This window comes from Drosophila guanche, unplaced genomic scaffold (genome assembly GCF_900245975.1).
Source record: "Drosophila guanche unplaced genomic scaffold, DGUA_6, whole genome shotgun sequence".
Classification (NCBI taxonomy): domain Eukaryota; kingdom Metazoa; phylum Arthropoda; class Insecta; order Diptera; family Drosophilidae; genus Drosophila; species Drosophila guanche.
This window is the reverse complement of record NW_022995743.1, coordinates 13924318-13937374: the sequence shown is the minus strand read 5'-3', so window position 1 is coordinate 13937374 and position 13057 is coordinate 13924318. Positions and strand designations below refer to the sequence as shown.

Sequence of the window (13057 nt, the reverse complement as noted above, 5' to 3'; positions counted from 1 at the left end):
CCGTTGGTCTATGCATAAAATATACCGTGTAACCGTCAGAGCTAATATATCAGAAATATACTGCATTAAATAACGATATACTTGAAATCAAAACATGCTTGTATGCAAGTTGTTTTACTTTTGCACTAGTCATTCAATTTGATGTCTAATACGAACACACACATTTCACCCAAATTTCACTAGATTGTATAAATATGGCGCAAGCCGCAAGTGATGGCACCTTCTTTACCGATGTGCATCAACTATCGATATAGTTGTCACATGTGAACAATATATTCGGTATATTTTTGAGGGTGGTATATATTTAAAAGATAGCTCCGCTTCCACACTGCACTGAAAGCCAACTAAAATCTATATCATTTTTTTCCTCGCGTTTTTCTCGCATTATCAAAACAATTTTGCAATAAAATGGCTGGGAAGCGGCAAGCCACGTCAAATCTGAACCATGATAACTGGGACCAGGAGGAGGAGCCCGAGGACCGTGGCATTTTTAAGACGGCAACACAGGAGGAGCTGAAAACACGCGTTATCAAGAAGGCGCGCCGATCCATTGCCGGTGCGTCCACGGATGGTGACGGCGGCGGGGAAACTTCGAAAAGCATTTTCAGTGGATTTTCAGGCAAGTGCAACTGCAAAAAGCTTTTATTGATCATCTATAATGTTGTATTTAATGGGGCATACAGGTTTTGGCAAGCCGGCTAACGCATCGGCTGCAGGCTCGCCGTTTGCATACCTATCGAATCCGGCGCCGGCATCTACAAGTGGCGAAGCGCCAAAGGCCACATTTTCGTTTTTGTCCAGTTCCAGCAAAATCAATACAAAGCCAGATGGCGAAGCGGCGGCTGCACCTTTGCAGACCCTTGCCAGCAGCAGTAGCAGCTCCGCGGCAAGTACCAGCGCTGGATCGGGAACCACTTCAATTTTCGGTAACGTTTATTCTGCAAAAAAAGATGCCAAACCTTCGTCGGCCAGCAGTACTACTACGTCATTTTTTGGCAACGTGCAAGCGGGCCAAAAAGATGCCGCCGCCATTCCTTCGTTCTCCTTCGGAAGCGCCACAATGCCTGTAAAGCAATCAACATCTGCACCAAGCACTTCTATATTCGGCAACGCGTCAGCTGTTAAAAAAGATAACGCCAAACCCTCATCGTCCCTTGGAGAGGCAGCCCCGACACCAAGTACCACTGCTTCCACTTCAATTTTCGGGAACGTGTCTCCAGCCAAAAAAGACGTCAACATACCATCGATCTCGTTTGGGGCTAGAAAAGCGACAGTAAAGGTCTGCACAAGTACAACTGACGGTTCCAATACAAGCAGCTCAATGTACGGCAAGAGTTTGGCTGCCAAAAAAGATGGCAGCGTGATAAGCGTGCCAGCCAGCGCCAAGCCATCGCCCGGCAAGGCAGCAGCCTCTAGCACAGAGTCATCTGAGTACCGCGAGAATGTGGCCGACTTGAACCGGGCACTGCTGAAGTTTCTGACAGAAAGCTTGGACAAAAGTCCCTACTGCGTACTGACCCCAGTATTCAAGAAATATGACGAGCATCTGAAGGAACTCCAGGACGAGGACAGTGCCAAAACTAACACAAATACGGCATTGAAGGCTCCAGCTACAGCTGCAGCTATTCCCAAGACGTGGAGCACCCCAGCTGCAACAACAGTCGCTAATACAGAAACGTTTTCCTTTGGCAAACCTGCAACTCCCAGCACTGGCTCGACGTCGCCGTTCTTCGCCAAGAAGCCGGCTTCCAGTACAATTACCAGCGGCAGCTCGGCGACCACTACAACCACACCGATGTTCTCCTTTGGCAGCACTCCAGCTGAGCCTCCCAATGCAGCAGCAGCGTCCACGAAAACACCCCTTACCGCACCAGGCATGATGCGCTTCTCGCCAAAGCCCTTGGGGGAGAGTAAAACCGAGGATGTATCCAAGCCAGGCTTCTTTAGCCTTGGGGCTAAGGATAATTCTAGCAGCAAGGCAGAAACGGCCGACGTGCCACTGAAAACAAATGGCTTCAGCTTTGGCTTCAAGAGTGGCGGCGATGACAAACCTGGAGGTAGTTCCTCGCTGTTTGCGGGATTCAGCAGCTCCGCTGGACCGGCTGGAGGAGATGCCAAGCCTTCGACTAGCTTCTCATTTACCCCTGGAGCCACACCGTTCTCCTTTGGCAATATAAAGCCGCCAGCTGCAGCTGCAGAGTCCGCTGGCAATGCGGAGGACCAGGATGAAGAGGACCAGCCACCGAAAGTAGAGTTCAAGCAGGTAAATACAGTGAAGTAATCCCCATAAAACTGGCCATAAAACATTGATCTTTTGCAGGTTGTCGAAGAGGATGCAGTCTACTCAAAACGCTGCAAAGTGTTCGTTATGAAGGGAGCGGACTATGCGGATCGCGGAGTGGGCATGTTGCATTTGAAGCCCGTCAAGGACTCGGCGAAGGCGCAGCTGATTGTGCGTGCCGACAACAATATTGGTCAGGTCCTGATCAATTTAATGGTCGGCAATGGCCTGCCCTGCCAACGCATGGGCAAAAACAATGTAATGATCATGAGTCTGCCCATGCCGGAGGACACCAAAGTTGTGTCGATTCTGCTGCGCGTTAAAACTGGGGAAGAGGCCGACGAGTTGTTGGCGAAACTACAGGACTACACCAAGTGAAGAATCGCACGGCAAATGCATGTTATTTGATTGTTTATATAATTTACAATGCTATGAAAATAGAACAACAGAACTTAATCTTTAACTTTTTTTACGGAGCTTTGCTTCAATCAGATCCGACATATTGACCATTAAAGAAGGTGTATCGTCGTCGCTTGAGTCGTCCAAACTGTTTGAGTACTGACTCAGTACACCACGATTGCGTGGAGGATATGCTGCAAGGATAGAGAAAATTGGCAATTCAAACTGTGCAGAAATACGGAGCGAAACTTCTCTTACATATTACTTCCATTGAAATGGCTTTTGTGCGACGATTGATGTAGGTACAGCTGGCAGTTATAACTCCGGTTACTCCAGAGCTCAAGGAGGTCTTCATTTTCCTTAGCTTAAAGAGTATTGTGTCGCCCCTTTTTGGCAAATCCGTTAGCGGAGAAGCGTTTGCAAACATTTCCAGAGCAGAATCATTCATTTGAGAGTCTTAAAATATATTTGTTCAATATAATTGTTGAATATAATTGCTTATTGCTTACCATTTGCTGGTACAATTTGGGACACTTCCACATCCGAATCCACACTGCTGTCATCAAGCACCATGACATCGTCGTCGGAATCACAGTTTATAGTGTCGCCAGAAACACGTCTCGGAAGCATTTTATCATCCACTGAAAGTGCCAAAGCTTTCACTTCCGCTTCTGGATCTTCTTCAGCCTCATCTATGGTTGAAATTTCATCGAAGACGCTCAATGGAGCAGCAGGTTCTTGCCTAGCAGCTTCGGGAGTAGCCACTTTGATGTGTTCATTGGAATCCGTTTGCTCTGTCACCGATTTTCCGGGCACATTTTGAGCGGTTTTCGCTTTAAAGGAAATTTGGTGCGTGCGTACTTTGTTAAGGTCCAGCTCCATTAGCGGGCAGCGAAAAGAAATTGGCGGCGGCTCAGGGACCACTAATGTTGAATTATTTTCCTTTGCTTCTGGCTCTTGTGTCTCAATTGACTGGGCAGGGGTTTGGACAACGTGAAGACCAAGGCGACTGACATTTTGGGGTAGACGTTCGGCTGGTGGTTCTGTTTTGCTGTTTTCATCGTCATTCGAACTTGACTGATCCCATTGGGGGATGTATTGGAGCAAAGGCTCATTGGTTTCATTTGTTTCTAATGTTGGAACCTTATCATTCGTCGCGTTATGTGTTGTAATTTGAAGCAAGGTCGATTTTTTATTCCGTTTCAGACTCTTTGACTTATTTAAAGTGCAGTTGGCGAGTTGCTCCTCAGCTTCGCTGGTGTTCTTGCAGTTTTTTTCATCTAATGAATGAATCATCTTAGTGTCAATTGCGTGTAACGTGGATTTGTTTTTCTGTTTCAAACTCTTTGACTTATTCACAGTGGAGTTGGAGAGTTGCTCCTCTACTTCACTGGTGTCAGGGGTAACCCTTTCATCCACTGTGGCATTGAGAAAAACTGATTGCAACGTGGATTTGTTTTTCTGCTTACAACGCTTCGACTTATTCAAAGGGGAGTTGGAGAGTTGCTCCTCAACTTCTGTGGTGTTTTTGCAGTTTGTTGCATCCAATGAAGGGTTCAACTTATCATCACATGCGCCAATCAGAAAAATTGCTTGTGAAGTGGATTTGTTTTTCTGCTTACAACGCTTCGACTTATTCAAAGGGGAGTTGGAGAGTTGCTCCTCAGCTTCTGTGGTGTTTTTGCAGGTTGTTGCTTCCAATAACGGATTCACCTTTTCATCAGTGGAGTCATTCTGAGAAATTGCCTGCAAAGTGGATTTCTTTTTCTGTTTAAAACGCTTGGACTCATTTATAGTGGAGTTGCAGAGTGGCTCTTCGGCTTCACTGGTGTTACAGGTAACAAATGAGTTTCCCAAAGCGGGAGTTTCAGTTGTGGCATTCAGAGAAATTGCTTGGCAAGTCAATTTCTTTCCGTGCTTAGAACGCTTTGGCTGTTCCCAAGGAGGGCTGTGGCGTGAGCTCTCTGCTTCATCGAATGACTTCTTGCGCTTGTTGCTAGTCTTCGTGCTTCCTGCCTCAACGCCGCTGGCGGGCGGCGGTTCCTCAAATGTGAAGGCCCTACAATGAATCGGAACGCTTTTAGTCACAAAGTCGGTACGACTTTGGTTTACTTACTTCAATCCATCAGCATCTGTTAGAACTCTAAGGGACTCCTTGGGCGGCAGAAAATATCCAGAATTGGTCAGCAAACGTATATTTCTCTGCAAGAGACATATCTGTGAGTGTGAACAAACAAAATGTTTTGTTTATGTTTCTGCATACCAGATTGAAGAGGTTCTGGATGTGGTGCTGAACATCCTCTACATTTTTCCACGCGCTGTCAATCAATATCAATGCGTGCTGCCGCTCGTCCCTGAAGAAGTTAGTAAGGTCTATTTTCATGGTAAACGCTTCCATGATTTTATTTATTTCAGCCTTTGAAATTGGAAAATGCCGATGCCGTCAATCTTCTTCTTATCGTTTCCACAGCAAAAAGCACCCCTGCTTTCGCTAGCGAAATATTAATTTGGTCTTAGTTTAACTGTCTGACTCTCATGTAAGGTAACTTTTCAAATTAATTAGTCAGAGGGTTTAACTTTAATATAAAGTTTGAATTTGGCATTAAAAAACACTAGCTAAAACCGATATTACGAAAGCACGATACTATTGGTATCGATAAAAATGCAGGCCTGCATACCGATACCTGTCATTCTTGTGTATTTATTGTAGTTCCAACGAAAACAAATTCTTATCAATAAATTTAAGTAGCTTTAATCATAGTTCCGATTAGGTTAATGATGTGATACCGACACGAGAGTTCGATTCCAACTCCAAAATGAGCAACGGCGACGACAGCCAAAATAACCAGAATCAGGGCGCCGATGGGGGGGAGCGCTCTGTGGATTCAACAAAGGAAAAACGAAGTTGGTTTCATTCCCTGACCAGGCGCAAAAAGTCGGACTCAGCATTGGTCGCTTCGCCAACTTCCAGCGACGCTGTGGCCCACTCATCTACTCAGATGCAGAATAACAACAACGAAGTGTGTGTCTCAAATGCAGCTGGCAGCTCCAGTGGGGATGCATCCATGGTCATTGGCAGCGCCAGCAGCCACAGCAACGGGGGGACGCTACGCAAACGCAAGGATAAACGAAATGTGTTCTCACGTCTACGAAGGAAGGTGGGTCAGGGCTTTAGCTCGCTGCGAAACTGGAACTCAATGGGCGACTCCGACTGTGACGGAGGCACCACCGACGCCACCTACGAGTTCCTTACACCGTCAATTTTCGTTGAGCCCACATTGCCATTCACACACGACTATTTGCGCTTCATCCAGAAGAAATGGCTGGAGCGACTGGACACCCCGAACGAGGTCATGTACAAGGCCTGTCTGGAGATGCTCAAGTAAGCGCACCATTTTAGACTCTTCATTCGATTATCGATGATGACTCACGCTGTCTTTGTGTCCTCATTTGCATTTCAGTCAAGTTTGGTACTGGGGCGAGATTTCGAGGCGAGATGCGCAGCGCCAGCTCAGTGACAAGCCGACCGGATCGTTTCTGGTGCGCGACTCCGAGACCAGCGGATCCCAGTTCACGCTGAGCTTTCGCATTGTCAACGTAACGCTGCATTACCGCCTCGAGTATAAGGAGGAGTTCTGGAACTTTGAGGAGCTCAAGTACGAGTCGATTGTGGAGATGATCGAGGACATTTTGCATCGTTGCACCAACGATAACTTTGTGTGCTTCGTGAAGGTGCCCAATGAAATGCAGCCGCCCTTTCCGGTGATCCTAAAGTACCCACTCAGTCGATACTCGAACATGCCCAAGCTGCAAGACCTGTGTCGGCGTGTCCTCCAGCGGCAAATGAGCTCCGAACAGCTGGCCAAGCTGCCAGTGCCAGTGAAAATGCGCGAATACTTGTCCGTTGAGCGCGAGTTGGTCTTTCAAAGCTAAGTACAGATGCAGCGCAGAGCATCTGCTGGTTATAGCTTTAAACACGGAAGTTAAACGAAGGCAAACCAAAGAGGGTGACGAGACAGTTAATGATATTTATTGGGCAAATGCAAGGCAAATGCAAATGCAAATGCAGATTCAATGTTGGCCATATGTATGTTTTTTTGATGCATTTCTCTTTGCTCCAAAGTTACTAAGCGCACCGAATTCTTTAACGAAACGATTGTGGTGTGAATGCTTTTACTGTATTTGATATACATAATTATAAGTACACCTCGCTCCCTCCCCCAACAATCGTGTCTAGGATACGAGCGTACCTATATGTTATTGGCCGAAAAGCCGCACTAGATTGATTGGTCAAATGTGTACTATTCTGTACAACAGCAAAACAGCTACCTAATATTACGAAATTCAAGCCACTAAACGTGAAGTGAATGTATTAACCTTAGCCTTAAGCCAGACTCAGATAACTCAGATGTATTATTGTACGTACAAGTATTCGCATTTTTTGATTCCTAGCATCCGACACAAAGAAATCTTTTTGCTAATCTAGATATGGTTGCACCGATCGGTATTTAGGCAGCTTGGCTTGAAACTGCATCCAATCTGTTTATAGCCAATTACAATTACTCTTGTTACACTGTGTATGTATTTTATTTAAAACTATAAAAATATATCGATCGAATAACACTCATTGAATGTATTGCTGTCTACAGAGTTCGCAAATAAAAAACCAAGCCAAAAATACAACGAAATCACATCTTATGATGAATCTAAATCTATGGCATCTTCGACATCTTCTGTGGCCTTTCCATCTTCGTCCAAAGACTCGGGACGATCGTATATGCGATAGGCCTTGAACTGGCCCACCTTCTCGCCGTTCACATAGTGAAAACTGAGGAAGCATCTGCGGCACAGGTACGAGGGATCGTGCAGCTGCCGCAGCGACTGCTCGACAATGAACTCGTAGCCACGAAGGCCACACAGATAACAGCTGCGTCGATTGAAGATATTTAGGGCGCGCACATGCGGATATAAGCTGGGGTCCAGCTGGCGGCTGACGTTGGCTGGCAGAACTTCAATTTGTGAGAAAACAAACAGGTGTTCGCAGTTTCCATGGTGCAGGTAGTGCAGAGGTGCTCCTGGTCTTACAGTGAGGTCGATTAGGCGTGTGCTCTCCATTTTTTCCACCTTGAACTGTTCGCCCTGCAAGCCATGTGCCTTTGCGGCCCACTGGATCACCGTCTCCGAGTAATCGTAATTCTCCGGATTGCGTTTGTCGTTATAAAAGGTATCGTAGATGAAGAAGTAGCCCGGGTTGGTTTCTAGCTGTGGCAAAGGCGCATCCGGGTCATTGCTAATGTCCACGAAACGCTTGCCATTGCAGATGCAGAAGATCTTGTCGCGCAGCTCCGTGAGATAGTTGCTGCCAAGACAGACAAACTCCTCAGCAAATACGGGGCTCTCCAACTTCAGTCCTTTATGCGTGGCCCGTGCCGGTCGATAGAAGCGAACTGTAATCTGTAGTTCGGCTGGTGAATCGAGTTGCCTGGCCACGGGAACACTATTATTCGCGGGCGGTGGTGGGATCAGTCTGTAGCTAAATTGGGTACGCCCAAAGGCATTCTTGCGAGTGTTTTCCTTGTGCGCGCTGAGGGCTGTGTAGACTTTGGGCCCATCCCGGTCTGTCCCTGGTTTAACTATATTTAAGCGAGTGATATCATCGCCGGGCTGAAATATGTTTATACAGTTTTCGTCTGGCGATGAAATCAAGTCCAATGAGCAACTTTTCTCCACATCCTCAGACACCGGCGAGGCAGCGGAGAAAAAGAATGGCACTTCCTCAGTCCCGTCAGTAGCTTTGGGCAGTTTTTCTTGGTAGTCGGATAGAAAAGAACGCAGATGTATGGGTCGTTCCAGCGTCTCGAGATACATTTCCATGGCGCTAAAATTACAAAATGAAAGGGCGGGCTATAATGATTCGTGTGTTCGGGTGTGGGCCACCTCAGGCATACCAAAGTTAATGCTCCTCTCCGAACTTATTTATTGCTTCCTTATAGTTGATATTCAGTTTCGTTGTCTGTGGCGTGTCCGTGTCTTCGGCAATGGGCGTCCCTTGTGCCTTTGTTGCTTTCTCAGTCTCTACCGGCAATTTCTCTACGTAAACCCGCTCAAAGGAAATTACTTTGTCGGACTTGTCCAGGTATTTGTACTTCTGTCGACAGGCTGTCTCGAAAAGCGGGTCAGCCGGCGAACGTTCCGTGTCCTTTTCGAAAAAAACATTCGTCCCCGTGGATTGCTCGTAGGTGCCTTTGTAAATGCTGCCATTTACCTCGGCCATGGGTTTGTCGCTCTCCACTCCTATAATTTTAATCGCAGCATTCTCGTGCTTTAGCAGGTGGGGTGGCAATTGGTTTTTAAAATCCGCAAACACCAAGTACTCAGTTTCCTCGTACTCAGAATCCGAATCATTCATCATTTAGTTTAGAATCTCCAATTAATGCACAAATTACACATGGCCAAAGTCGTCCACGATCCTCGTATTTGATATTTGGTTTAGTTTTACCATTAAGCTGGGCCCCTCACCCTTGAACATACAACCTTGTATACGGTAAATTATTCACTTTTCTACAAGACTGGCTAGTTTAAATTATCCTCTTTCATTTGATTGTTTTTAAAATATTCTGCAAACAAAAAAGGTCAACAAAATAAACTATTTTTACACGGTAACTACGCATGTGTTACACGTTTTCTACACAGGGATGATTGTATTTGATAAGAAAACGCGCATCTCTAAGAAATTATCATGGTGTGTGACCTAGAGAAGAAACAAAAAATCAAATCGACAACTAAAATATTCGATATATTTCAACATCATCCCTAACAACGAGGCCGAATGAATATATTTTCGGTGGTAAAATTTTCGTGTGTTTTTTTGTAAATAATAGCAAATTGCGCACTTTCAAACTTTGTGAATTAGTTGCGTAGCCTGAGAACAAACCCAGGAGCACAGTCAAAGAGTGTCGCTATCTAGGCATAATCTACAAATATTATTTTGTACAGTGCGTGCGTCGAATAGACTGGGCAGCGGCCATTTTGAGCACAGGCAAACGTCAGCACCCTTTGTACAATTTTCCTACGTGAGTTGTTAACTGATAAAGCGCCACGCCGTGTGCAGTTCTTTCTGGCATTGTGCAATTCTTTTGAGCGATAAACCAAAATAGGCCAATAACTGAATATTTGTGTCGAAAGATTACTAATTCAATTTTCTCTCGTTGTCTCTCTCGTTTTCTCTCTCAATAACAGTGAGCTAAGATATTATCCGTACTTCAGAAGCCGCTGAGAGAATTTACGCGCAGAGTCGAAAGCTTGCTGAACGTAAACAAAACCAGTAACAAAACTTAGCACAAGAAATGGCTGATGAAGATATCACACTGAACGAGGACCAGCTCTTGGAGTCGATGGAAGAGACTAATGGCGAGCAGGAGACTGAAATTGTGACAGAGACTGAGGTAAGTAGGCTTCGACAGAGCCAAACGAGTTTTTTATTCGCCTTGCAAAAGCACAGAATTTCTCGCGAAAAGCTTCGGTCGGCACAAAGCTCAAAGCCAAAACGGCAGCCATTTTCAAAGCGCCGTTCGTTGCGCGTCTGTCTCCATTCATTGTCTGCAAAGTTTTGGGCGTTCCAGAAGTGCCAGTCTTAATACAGCTAACCAATTTTTGTATTCTTCCTATTAAACAATTGTGGAACACAGGAGGAAGGCAGCATGCAAATCGATCCCGAACTGGAGGCCATCAAGGCCCGTGTCAAAGAGATGGAGGAGGAGGCCGAAAAAATAAAGCAAATGCAGTCTGAAGTGGACAAACAAATGGCCGGTGGGTCCACAACCGGTCTAGCCGCAGTACCGCTTTCCCTCGAGGAGAAGCAGGAGATTGACACGAGGTCCGTCTATGTGGGGAATGTGGACTACGGGGCATCTGCGGAGGAGCTCGAGGCACATTTCCATGGATGCGGCACCATCAACCGGGTAACAATCCTGTGCAACAAGGCTGACGGCCATCCCAAGGGCTTTGCCTACATTGAGTTTGGCTCAAAGGAGTTCGTTGAGACGGCCCTGGCCATGAACGAAACCCTGTTCAGAGGACGACAGATCAAGGTAAGAGAAAGCCTGCCCTCATGACTCTTTCGAATATTGGAAATAAAATTTGTATCTTGTTTTAGGTCATGTCAAAGCGCACAAATCGCCCTGGCCTCTCCACCACAAATCGCTTTGCCCGCGGCAGCTTCCGGGGGCGAGGAGCTCGTGCATCAAGGGCCTGCTGTCACTCGACCTTCCGAGGTGCTCGCCGAGCAATGTAAGTGTGTGGCCTTTGCCAGTCATCTATCTAACCGTTCCCCCGAGTGGAGTGGCGCTAATTCCGGTCTGTGTTTCGTTTCAGAAGGGGTTACCGCGGTCGTGCCAACTACTATGCTCCCTACTGATCGTTGTTAAATAGAACCCACTAGTAAGGTAAGTCCACCAATTAAAAACGTGCGAACTGAACTGAAACTCTGAACAGACACTGGGATAACTATTGGGGGGGACTACTTTGCACTACCTTCCACTTGGCAGTGGACCGACTGATAGCTATAACCTGATCAATGCCAATGCCTGCAGCCTGCATGGGGCGTCCGATAATGCGTGCATTTGCTTTGACCACACTGAACATTTCTTTAATACAATCAATGTTTGATTTCAGATTTTTTTACCAATTTATTCAAAAAACATTATTTTTTGCCAAACTTCTTTGCTAAATAGAAAACAAATAAAATATAAAAGAAAATAAGAGAGAAAACATACCAAACAAGAGAAAATAACAGACAAAAATTAATAAGAATTGTTTTAATAATAATTTAAAAAAAAGAACAGCAGCAAGCAAATATATTTACAAAAAAAAAACAGTCGAAAAGATGAAAACAAATCTACAAAAAAATCAACATGGACTTGGCTATAATGTTTTTTGAAGCACCCAAACACCAAACACCCCTCTTTTCACATATTTTTATTTTCAAATAAAAAATCAAAAAACCGAATGAAAATAAAAATCCAGATAATCCAGAAACAAAAAAAATTAAGACAAACTCGAGAGAAGTGGTTTAAAAAATGAGAAAATATATATTTAAAAGAGAAACCAACCACAAGCGAAAAGAAAAGAAGTTAAAAGATGGCAATAACTCGAGTAAATAAAAGGATGAAAAAAAAGAATAAAAATGCAATAGACTAAAAGATGACAAAATACTTGGGATACAAAAGAAACCAGAAAAGAAAACCACAAAATAGATAAAACAGAAAAATAATAATGAAATTACGGTCTTACGTTAATGCATATATTCGAAAAAATATATAAATAGAGTAAAGAAAAAGAAAAGAAGATTGCATTTTTCTGTCACGAAGAAGAAACAAGATGACAAATATAAACGAATTAAACAAGCAAGCGTTAACGCCTTTCCTTTTGGGCGGGACACATTAAGGGAAAACATGCCAGTGCCCGGCTCCTTCGACAGCCAGCCAGAAGCAGAAATAGAAACAGGAGCTGCAGCAGTAACTGCTCCGAGGCCAGACCAGTCAGCAGCAACATCAAATAAATAAATTATTCAGGAAATGTAAAAAAAATAAAGAGAGAATAAACAAAACTTCATTTTCATTCAAGCACTTTATTATATGGCTTTTCTTTCAATTGTAGAAACTGCAGAGCCCGAATGGCTCCCTTGATAGATTCTAGAATTGGACGGCGTGTTCCCACGGTCCTAGTTCTTCTGGACGGCTGCCTGGACGAGGGGCAGGTTCTTGCCCAGGAAGCACTTGAAGCCACGGTAGGCCCAGGCGTTGGCGCTGGACTTCTGCTCGTTCTTGTCGGCGCACTTCTCGACATCAGCCTTCAGGGCAGCCTTGTCCTCCTTGCCCTGACCCAGCTGAGCCACCAGATTGTCGATCTTGAATCCCTTGGTGTCGTCGAACAGATCGAACTTGTGGAAGATGCACTGGATGTAGTTGCGGGTGATCTCATCATCGGGATACTCGAACGTCTTGTACTTGGCCACCAGCGCCTCAGTCACCTTGCTGGTCTCACCGCACTCCTTGCGGACTGTCTGCAGATCCTCTGCGGTGCGCAGTTTGTACTCGTCGGCGGCAGAGGCCTGTGTTATGGATTGGGGATTGTTGAATAGTGGATAAGATGATGGGCCATCATCCTCATTAGATGCTACTCACCAGACCGATCACGGCGCACAGCAAAATGGCAACGGCGTTCTTCATATTTAGAATGTGTGTTGTAAAATTAGACTCGGCTTCGAACTGGCTGTTTGCTGTATGCTCTACAAGAGGAAACTGTTGCCTGTGGACTGCCGGGCGGCGGTTTTTATACCTTCGCCGCATGTGGACGGCCGCACTCAATTGTGGGGGC

General features: G+C 45.4%; 7 protein-coding genes across 9 annotated transcripts; 3 read left to right on the top strand and 4 right to left on the bottom strand.

Moving 5' to 3' along the window:
• Positions 1 to 308: 308 nt before the first annotated feature.
• On the top strand, positions 309 to 2737 carry LOC117578847 (nuclear pore complex protein Nup50). The gene is made up of 3 exons (XM_034264633.1): positions 309 to 619; positions 684 to 2263; positions 2321 to 2737. Exons 1-3 carry the CDS (start codon positions 409 to 411, stop codon positions 2657 to 2659), a joined length of 2130 nt encoding a protein of 709 aa, XP_034120524.1. The 5' UTR covers positions 309 to 408; the 3' UTR covers positions 2660 to 2737.
• LOC117578848 (coilin) lies at positions 2676 to 5251 on the bottom strand. Of its 2 annotated transcripts, XM_034264635.1 has the most exons (6): positions 4944 to 5250; positions 4797 to 4882; positions 4005 to 4739; positions 3190 to 3869; positions 2939 to 3136; positions 2676 to 2874 (listed from the first exon to the last, which is right to left on the bottom strand). In XM_034264635.1, exons 1-6 carry the CDS (start codon positions 5076 to 5078, stop codon positions 2741 to 2743), a joined length of 1968 nt encoding a protein of 655 aa, XP_034120526.1. In that variant the 5' UTR covers positions 5079 to 5250; the 3' UTR covers positions 2676 to 2740. The 2 variants fall into 2 exon arrangements, with proteins under 2 accessions (XP_034120526.1, XP_034120525.1); XM_034264634.1 differs by having other exon boundaries at positions 3190 to 4739; positions 4944 to 5251.
• Positions 5252 to 5374: 123 nt separating this feature from the next.
• LOC117578860 lies at positions 5375 to 7307 on the top strand. The gene is made up of 2 exons (XM_034264649.1): positions 5375 to 6062; positions 6142 to 7307. The coding sequence occupies exons 1-2, from the start codon at positions 5497 to 5499 to the stop codon at positions 6611 to 6613; spliced, it is 1038 nt and encodes a 345-aa protein (XP_034120540.1). The 5' UTR covers positions 5375 to 5496; the 3' UTR covers positions 6614 to 7307.
• On the bottom strand, positions 7125 to 8713 carry LOC117578856 (snRNA-activating protein complex subunit 3). Its single transcript, XM_034264646.1, has 2 exons — positions 8629 to 8713; positions 7125 to 8559 (listed from the first exon to the last, which is right to left on the bottom strand). Exon 2 carries the CDS (start codon positions 8552 to 8554, stop codon positions 7376 to 7378), a length of 1179 nt encoding a protein of 392 aa, XP_034120537.1. The 5' UTR covers positions 8555 to 8559; positions 8629 to 8713; the 3' UTR covers positions 7125 to 7375.
• Positions 8423 to 9333, bottom strand: LOC117578870. The gene is made up of 2 exons (XM_034264664.1): positions 8629 to 9333; positions 8423 to 8558 (listed from the first exon to the last, which is right to left on the bottom strand). The coding sequence occupies exon 1, from the start codon at positions 9090 to 9092 to the stop codon at positions 8634 to 8636; it is 459 nt and encodes a 152-aa protein (XP_034120555.1). The 5' UTR covers positions 9093 to 9333; the 3' UTR covers positions 8423 to 8558; positions 8629 to 8633.
• A 150-nt stretch (positions 9334 to 9483) lies between these two features.
• Positions 9484 to 12126, top strand: LOC117578866 (polyadenylate-binding protein 2). Of its 2 annotated transcripts, none has more exons than XM_034264658.1 (6): positions 9484 to 9753; positions 9920 to 10125; positions 10369 to 10770; positions 10836 to 10969; positions 11054 to 11124; positions 11354 to 12126. In XM_034264658.1, the coding sequence occupies exons 2-5, from the start codon at positions 10027 to 10029 to the stop codon at positions 11094 to 11096; spliced, it is 678 nt and encodes a 225-aa protein (XP_034120549.1). In that variant the 5' UTR covers positions 9484 to 9753; positions 9920 to 10026; the 3' UTR covers positions 11097 to 11124; positions 11354 to 12126. The 2 variants fall into 2 exon arrangements, with proteins under 2 accessions (XP_034120549.1, XP_034120550.1); XM_034264659.1 differs by having other exon boundaries at positions 9485 to 9753; positions 11057 to 11124.
• A 162-nt stretch (positions 12127 to 12288) lies between these two features.
• On the bottom strand, positions 12289 to 12999 carry LOC117578867 (general odorant-binding protein 99a). Its single transcript, XM_034264661.1, has 2 exons — positions 12865 to 12999; positions 12289 to 12791 (listed from the first exon to the last, which is right to left on the bottom strand). The coding sequence occupies exons 1-2, from the start codon at positions 12907 to 12909 to the stop codon at positions 12402 to 12404; spliced, it is 435 nt and encodes a 144-aa protein (XP_034120552.1). The 5' UTR covers positions 12910 to 12999; the 3' UTR covers positions 12289 to 12401.
• Between the last annotated feature and the right edge of the window lie 58 nt (positions 13000 to 13057).

What these genes read in the sequence shown, in the direction of transcription:
- LOC117578847 (XM_034264633.1), top strand. Translation starts at nt 409, where the DNA reads ATGGCTGGGAAGCGGCAAGCCACGTCAAATCTGAACCATGATAACTGG. An exon ending in CATTTTCAGTGGATTTTCAG is followed by an intron (nt 620 to 683) that starts GCAAGTGCAACT and finishes TGGGGCATACAG; the next exon opens with GTTTTGGCAAGCCGGCTAAC. An exon ending in CGAAAGTAGAGTTCAAGCAG is followed by an intron (nt 2,264 to 2,320) that starts GTAAATACAGTG and finishes GATCTTTTGCAG; the next exon opens with GTTGTCGAAGAGGATGCAGT.
- LOC117578848 (XM_034264634.1), bottom strand. Translation starts at nt 5,078, where the DNA reads ATGGAAGCGTTTACCATGAAAATAGACCTTACTAACTTCTTCAGGGAC. An exon ending in TCCAGAACCTCTTCAATCTG is followed by an intron (nt 4,883 to 4,943) that starts GTATGCAGAAAC and finishes TGTCTCTTGCAG; the next exon opens with AGAAATATACGTTTGCTGAC. An exon ending in CATTTCAATGGAAGTAATAT is followed by an intron (nt 2,875 to 2,938) that starts GTAAGAGAAGTT and finishes CTATCCTTGCAG; the next exon opens with CATATCCTCCACGCAATCGT.
- LOC117578860 (XM_034264649.1), top strand. Translation starts at nt 5,497, where the DNA reads ATGAGCAACGGCGACGACAGCCAAAATAACCAGAATCAGGGCGCCGAT. An exon ending in GCCTGTCTGGAGATGCTCAA is followed by an intron (nt 6,063 to 6,141) that starts GTAAGCGCACCA and finishes TTTGCATTTCAG; the next exon opens with TCAAGTTTGGTACTGGGGCG.
- LOC117578856 (XM_034264646.1), bottom strand. Translation starts at nt 8,554, where the DNA reads ATGGAAATGTATCTCGAGACGCTGGAACGACCCATACATCTGCGTTCT.
- LOC117578870 (XM_034264664.1), bottom strand. Translation starts at nt 9,092, where the DNA reads ATGATGAATGATTCGGATTCTGAGTACGAGGAAACTGAGTACTTGGTG.
- LOC117578866 (XM_034264658.1), top strand. Translation starts at nt 10,027, where the DNA reads ATGGCTGATGAAGATATCACACTGAACGAGGACCAGCTCTTGGAGTCG. An exon ending in AAATTGTGACAGAGACTGAG is followed by an intron (nt 10,126 to 10,368) that starts GTAAGTAGGCTT and finishes TGTGGAACACAG; the next exon opens with GAGGAAGGCAGCATGCAAAT. An exon ending in TCAGAGGACGACAGATCAAG is followed by an intron (nt 10,771 to 10,835) that starts GTAAGAGAAAGC and finishes ATCTTGTTTTAG; the next exon opens with GTCATGTCAAAGCGCACAAA.
- LOC117578867 (XM_034264661.1), bottom strand. Translation starts at nt 12,909, where the DNA reads ATGAAGAACGCCGTTGCCATTTTGCTGTGCGCCGTGATCGGTCTG. An exon ending in TGTGCGCCGTGATCGGTCTG is followed by an intron (nt 12,792 to 12,864) that starts GTGAGTAGCATC and finishes TCCATAACACAG; the next exon opens with GCCTCTGCCGCCGACGAGTA.